This window comes from Camarhynchus parvulus, chromosome 4 (assembly GCF_901933205.1).
Source record: "Camarhynchus parvulus chromosome 4, STF_HiC, whole genome shotgun sequence".
NCBI classification, from domain to species: Eukaryota; Metazoa; Chordata; class Aves; order Passeriformes; family Thraupidae; genus Camarhynchus; species Camarhynchus parvulus.
The window spans coordinates 44,189,368-44,196,107 of NC_044574.1; the positions used below are offsets into that span (position 1 = coordinate 44,189,368).

Genomic DNA, 6,740 nt, shown 5'->3' on the forward strand with positions numbered 1-6,740 from the left:
TTTTTTGAAACAGAAAGAATGGCTTACAAACACTGTATGCTGGAGATGGGATCAAATGAAATCGTATTGATAAAAACAAAAAAATCCCCCAGATTTTCAGGCTATTTGATGCCTTCTAATAATGGTCTGTGGGGAAATGAGATGTTCTGTAAAGGACTAAATCGTGCCAAAAATAAACTTTTGTCAAAACAGGGGAAGAGATTCACGAGGAATACAGGAAATCACAACTTGTAAGGGAAGATATTAGGGACTTGGCATGGATACTTAAAAAATCTTTTCTAAAGTCAAAGCTATCAAAAGGCATGGCATGCCATCAAGTGCAGGGACATGCACCAAAGCTTTCCCATTGAAATCGCAACATTTCGTTTCTTTTCAGGAAAGGAAATTTCATTTCATTTCGGGAAGAGAAACGGGATGTTGTGAAACAGAAAAGAAAGGCTTACAAACACCCTGGAATGGGGATAGGATCAAATGGAATAGAATTGAAGAAAACCAAAAAAAACAGAAAATAGGGAGACTTAGTGCCTTCAAAAAATGGGCTGTCAGTAAATGAGCTGCAGTACAAAGAACCAAAAGAGGCCAAAACTAACTTCACAGATGTTGCAAAAGCAGGGGGAATAGTCAAGGAGGAAGACACAACTTGGAGGGAAGGTATGAGGGACATGCTATAGATACTTAAAAAAAACAAAATGAAAAAATTATTCTCAAAGTCAAAGCCCTCAAAAGGCATGGCATGAGGTACTAAAAATTGGTGGACAGGATGGAATTTGTTTGCCTTTGATAACTCATTTGTGTGTTCATGATATTCTGTGTAATTGCTGATTGCGCTGAGGGTTTCAAGAAGGTCAAAGGGCTGTGGGATGTGATAAGTGTTGCACAAAAGAGGTCAAAAGGCACAGTGGTTTTATGGGTCCCGTCTTCAGCACTGAAAGAAGGATCTGTTTAGCAGAATGACCATTTGGAGTGATAAGCCTGTTCTTTGGGGAATATTTTTCAGAGTTGTACTGTAATATACAGTGGGACTTGGTGTGGAAAATATATTAAACCTACAATAACATTTGACAAAAATGAAACAGCATCCATGGAAGCTCTATGAGTGTTACATCATTATAAGAAAGTTATCTACTGCTTTATATAACGTGCTTCAGAGCAGCAGCAGCAGGACTTGTTTCCCTGCTGGGCTTTGCTGGAAGCTGCAGCATTCACCCAGCTGGGACAGGGGCAGAGAGGAGAGGGCCCAGTTCACTGAGGGAGATGAAGGTGGGAGGCAGCAGCAGAGGAGGGGCAGAGGCCGTTGCTCCCTACTGAGAACAAGGGCGTGGTGGAAGGGATGTGATGTGAGGGGGAGCTCCCCCTGTCCTCTGGAAACACTTTTGATTGAGTGCACTGCATGGGACGAGTTTGACAGAAAACCTTTATTAGTAAAAGCATTTTCCTGGGAGAGACATCCTTTTATGTCCTGTCTGGGCACAGCAGGACCAGCAGTGACAGCAGCACAGGTGAGTTCCTCATTCTCTTCTCCTGGTGCCCCACAAGGGGAGGTGCTGGTTGAGAAGGGCCCAGGCCAGGAGAGCATCTGCTGCGCTGGTCCCTCCGCTCGGCTTCCTTGGCCATGTCCCTCAGAAGAGCAGGACAGTGCGGATGCTGAAACGTGGAAGGGAAGGGAGGGCTGTCTGCAGCTCAGGAGCAGGCAGTGTGGCAGGCAGGTGTGCCTGGGGACCAGCCACCTTCTCTGTCATCCAGCCTCTTCCTGACTGAGCTGCATGAGGTGTGCAGCAGCGGGGCAGCCTTCAAATCCCTGCTGAGGGGAGCCCCTCACAGGATAAGGCCACAGGATCTGCACTGAGCTGAACCATGAGCAGGAGGGTTCCCTGTGCTGAGCATGGGCTCTTCCCTCTGGGCTATGGCAGATCTTGCCAGCACTCAGCTGGGAGGCCCTGCTTCCTCCAAAGGCTCAGGTGCTCTTTGGGAAGCCAGTGTTGCATGCTCTGCCTGTTGGAATTTTAGGAGGAGGTGCTGAGGTTTGCTGAACCTCCTGCTGGTCAGGGTCTCACCTTTTTCCTGCACGTAACAGCTCAAATCCCTCGTTCACTTTAGCGAATGGCAGCGTGTGCGTGATCAGCAAGTCCGAATTGAATTTCTTCTCCAAATAGCCAGAAACTAATTTGGGGATACATTCTCTCGTCTTCCAGCCTAGAAACAGGAGAGAGCAGCTGCCTGAATAATGGGAGAAAGGCTGTTTTGGTAAGGTAGTGTTACTGTCAGGGTCAGGACTAGTGACCAGTGCTGGTGCCACACTCTTGTGAGATGTTTTCTGCTCTTTAGGATGACTGGGTTACTGTGTGACACAGGCGGAGGATTATTTGCTTGTCTAATGCTAATGTTCAATACAGGCAATGCAGCACTCCTCTTTAGTTGTCTTTTACTTGAAAACCCTCTTTTACCATGATTTGTCAACTGCCAAGAAAGAAAAAGCTGAATAATTTAGAGTGGCTTCTTAAGTACACTACCTCCAACCAAAGTCCCCTTCCATGTACGCCCAATCAGCAGAAGTGTGGGATCGATGGAAATCTCTGAACCAGAATCCAATTCTCCAACCATCACACAGACACCAGTGCTCATATTGCAGGAAGCCAAGGCAGCAATCTGATGGGACAGGCAGGAGAATGAGAGAAAGCCATGATGAGTTGGTCATGGGAGTGTCTCTTTTGTGCAATCTCCTGCTCCTCTCTGGTAATCTGAAAACACACATCACCCCTTGTGGAGCAGACCTGGAGAGCGTGGGGTTTCTTTTAAGTTTCCTGCTATTTTCTCTCACAAAGATATGCCCAGCAGTGCAGGCAGCCTGTGAAGAACTTCCCATGGAGGTGATTTTAGTCCTGAGTGGAGCCTGTGATGACCTGGGAGGGAGGACAGGTGCTGAAGTGCCACCTACCATGGTGTCCGCGTGCCCGATGGCCTCAAAGGAGTAGTCCACGCCCTGTCCGGTCATCTCAGTGAGCACCTCCTGGATGGGCTTCTGGAAGTCTCGAGGGTTGATGCAGTCGGTGGCTCCCAGCTCCTTGGCCTTGGCAAACTTGTCCTTGTTGATGTCCACGGCAATGATGCGGGAAGCTCCAGCTGCCTTGCAGCCCATGACAACAGAGAGGCCAACTCCTCCGAGGCCAAAAACAGCACAGGTGGAACCTGGTTTAACCTGCACAGATGGGAGCCTGTGAGTCTCCAGCAGCAAGAGGAGGAGGAAGAGGAGGAGAAGGTTTCTTTTGCACAGGATGGATGAGGTTGTGAGGGTGACCCTGGGGTGCTAAACACGCCTGAATACCAACCTTGGCTGTGTTGATGGCAGCCCCATAGCCTGTGGAAAACCCACAGCCAAACAAGCAGACTTTGTCCAGAGGTGCTGCAGCATCTATCTTGGCAACGGCGTACTCTGGGACCACAGTGTATTCTGCAAAGGTGCTGACCCACAGGAAATGATGGATCTGCTTCCCTTTGCAAGAGAAGCGGCTGGTCTTGTCTGGCAGCAGGTTTTGTGGTTCATAAAAACTGTGGAGGAGATGCAAGTATTTGTATTTGATTGAATGAAGCACTGATGGGGGTGGCAGATTTGTCATAAAGTCCATCCCATGCAGGTGTAGGGGAAGGCAAAGTAAACTTACTGGGACTTCTGGCAGAAGTTGGATTCAGGATTCTGGCAGAAGCTGCATTTCCCACACTGAGGGAGGCAAAGGGGGATCACTTTGTCTCCTACAACAAAGTGAATCTCTGTTAGGTGCCTTTAGCTCCACAGTCCCTGAGGGCATTGCCTGTTGAATCACCTCTCCTGAGCTTTATGATGGTAGAAACCTACAATGAACCCTCTGATTTCCCTTTGAGGATGAATGCTCCAAGCCTTATTTGTCTACATGGGGAACAGGTTGGAAAATTGGACATGAGAGTCCAGTGCATTGAGTCTGCACTTAGTTTTTTAACCAGTGACTCAGGAGAAGGGAGAAGTTTCTGAGCTCTTGGCAGAGCTTTGAGGCCTGAATCCTGGGCACGCGTTTGAGAGTGTGTCGGTTACCTGGTTTCACAGTGGTCACTCCTCCTCCAATGCTTTCCACAATCCCAGCTCCTTCATGGCCAGGAATAACTGGGAACTCCACATTAGGCAAGGAACCTTTCAAACCGTGATCATCTGTGTGACAGATGCCTGTGGCCACAATCTGTTCAGAGAGGAAAGAGTAAATGGTGATTTCTAGAAATAGTCCAGCCACTGTTTGTTTCAGTTTGTGGAAGGATTTTCCACAGAACTTCTCTGGGCAGTTAAGGTGATGGGTGGACACTGATCACTTGATTATACCCAAGCTACAGCCACAAGAAGAACAGCTACCTCAAGGGAGAAAAAATGATTGAAATGTATTTTTACCTTGATCCGGACTTCCCCTGCCTTTGGGGGTGCAACTTCCACCTCCTCAACAGAGAGCTTGCCCGGGGCCCAGGCAACAGCAGCCCTGCACCTGATTACCTGGAAACAACCGAGAGGAATACATTGCAGGGAAAGGTTCACCTTTGACAACAGCCCAGGACAGTTGTCCTACAGTCACCAAAGCCAAGGCTGCATAACACTTGTCTGTGCACGCTGCAGCACACACTTCTAGAGCTACACAACTGCCTTGTGCTGTTTTCTGAGGTGTGGTAAATAGGTATGATTCGTGCTTATAAAATTGAAACAGTAATAAATACGGATACAGTAATCAATATTTGGAAATACTAAAACAGTTAAAAAGTTGAAATGCCAAAAGAAAAGCGAGAGGAGGGGCTCTACCATCCCCCTTCCTGCAGATGTTCAGGATAGGAGGAAATAGCAAGAGATAACGGTTACCAAAATTAACAAAAAGAAGGGAATATCTGGTTGGGTCCCAGGAAAATGCTAATTATAAGAGATTTATTGCTTTGATGCTAAAATATAGTAGAATGTTAGTTTTGGCTTACATTATATTGGCTTGGTGCGCATGTGTAACCCAAAGGTGAACTAAAGGACAAAAAGAGGAAGAGGAGAGGCCTTCATCATGACGACTCCCAAAGACTGGTGCGACCACCAAAGCAGTGATGGAGCATGCGCCGTAAAGGTGGAGACGAGGGCAGAGATAGAAGTGTGATGAATCGAAAATGGGAGGAGATGATATTGACACATGGCTTATAAGGGGTGAATCTTCCCTTGGCAAGCTCGTACGTGAGGTGGCCGGGGTCCAAGAGCCCTGCACTGCGTACCCCGGTTATCTTTTGCTTATGCGCTATTATCTGAACCAAATTATCCCTTATTTTAATCAAATTATATTGTCAATATATATTCTTTAAATTATTCAATTAGAATTGCTGCTATCTTAAATATTGTTTGGTTTTTTTATGAAGGGATAATTGTGCAAACATAACAGAGGGTTGCTGGTTGGGTGGGATTTGGTGGGAGCAGAAACATCGGAGTGCTCAGCTGTATGCAAAGCCAAACAATGTTCAGTAAACACTGGCTTTGTGTGAAGTGTGGAATACAAAATGAAGTGACTGGTTCATCTGGTGTACGGGCAGATGTGACAGCAACATGAGCGCTTCTGCAGGTTAAGGCAAGCAAGACAGAACTTTTCCTTTCAGTGAGCTAAAGGTATCTAAAAAGAGGCTACAAAACAATCCCAGCCTGGCTGGCAACTGGATAATTTCTCGCCTTGCCAAAAGGATGATTTATGTGTGACATGGGACAAATCCTTCCCTGATCAACTCAAAGCAGTTTGGCATCAGCAAGATGGGGCTTGCAGCCTGAAGAGGGTATTGCCATGGACAAGGCTGAGTGCAGGAGGGGAGCAGCTGAAGAGGGCACCACTGAAGAGCTGCGTTTGCTGCCAGAGCAGGAGCATAGGGTGGGATTGAGCAGGAGGGTGTTTTTCAGGGCAGCAAAATTGCAAATTTTGTCTCCTGAGCAGCCAGGCAGGACAGAGGGGGAATGCACTACCGAATGCAGGTCTGGACACGTGCAGTCGCCTGAGAGCAGAGTCTGGTGAAATTCTCAGGGCTTTGGGAGAGGTGGGGGAGTAAGGTCGGAGGAAAGAGGGCGCGCGGAGTGGGGCGCAGGCTGAGCCTTCTGCAGCGGATTTGGCCAAGAGCAGGGCACCTCGGAAAGGAGGGTGGGAAATGCCTTGTCCTTACTTTTCCTGCAGTGGCCATGTGGTCTTAGCAGAGCTGTGTCTGTCGCTGTCGCAGGCTGGAGGGAAGCTGCTGCCTGGGCGTGTTGCGGGATCCGCCAGGCGTGGAGCGGGAGCAGTCCCGGTGCGGCACCGTCTCTGGAGAGCGCTGGTTAATGTGTGCCGGCTGCTGGATGCTGGGCGCACAGGGAGTGCTGAGGGGAGGAGCTGGATAGCGGCAGGGAGATGGATGGGAGCAGAAGTCCTCCAGGGAGGCTTTTATCAGTGACTCTGCCCTTGGGTCATTGCCCGCCCTCCCTGCCTGAAAGGCTCAGAGAGCTCAGAAAGGTTGGTTTATTTCTTCCAGATGCTTCTGGAAGGTGTGGAGGGAGGAGATCTGCATCACTGCTGGGGCTTCCTGGGCGTCCCCTTTTTGCCAGGTTGGAGCATTTGACCTGGTGGCCATTCACACCACAATATTTGCAAAAGGATTAAAAATTTTTAAAAACTAAAATAAAACAAATCAAAAGTCAGTGAAAATGTGGTGTGGCAGATAAAGACACATGTCATTCTGGGTTGAAGCTTTAC

The 6,740-nt window shown here is 48.2% G+C and overlaps 1 protein-coding gene across 1 annotated transcript; it reads right to left on the minus strand.

The window, feature by feature from the left end:
* Nucleotides 1-1,455: 1,455 nt before the first annotated feature.
* LOC115903224 (alcohol dehydrogenase 1-like) lies at nt 1,456-6,368 on the minus strand. The gene is made up of 9 exons (XM_030947524.1): nt 6,178-6,368; nt 4,409-4,507; nt 4,064-4,205; nt 3,660-3,747; nt 3,327-3,546; nt 2,936-3,196; nt 2,511-2,646; nt 2,055-2,193; nt 1,456-1,644 (listed from the first exon to the last, which is right to left on the minus strand). The coding sequence occupies exons 1-9, from the start codon at nt 6,193-6,195 to the stop codon at nt 1,620-1,622; spliced, it is 1,128 nt and encodes a 375-aa protein (XP_030803384.1). The 5' UTR covers nt 6,196-6,368; the 3' UTR covers nt 1,456-1,619.
* Nucleotides 6,369-6,740: the final 372 nt, after the last annotated feature.

Coding starts and splice junctions, on each gene's coding strand:
- LOC115903224 (XM_030947524.1), bottom strand. Junction 2,194..2,510: donor GAAGGGGACTTTGGTTGGAG/GTAGTGTACTTA, acceptor TCCTGTTTCTAG/GCTGGAAGACGAGAGAATGT. Junction 1,645..2,054: donor CTGTTACGTGCAGGAAAAAG/GTGAGACCCTGA, acceptor TCCACGTTTCAG/CATCCGCACTGTCCTGCTCT.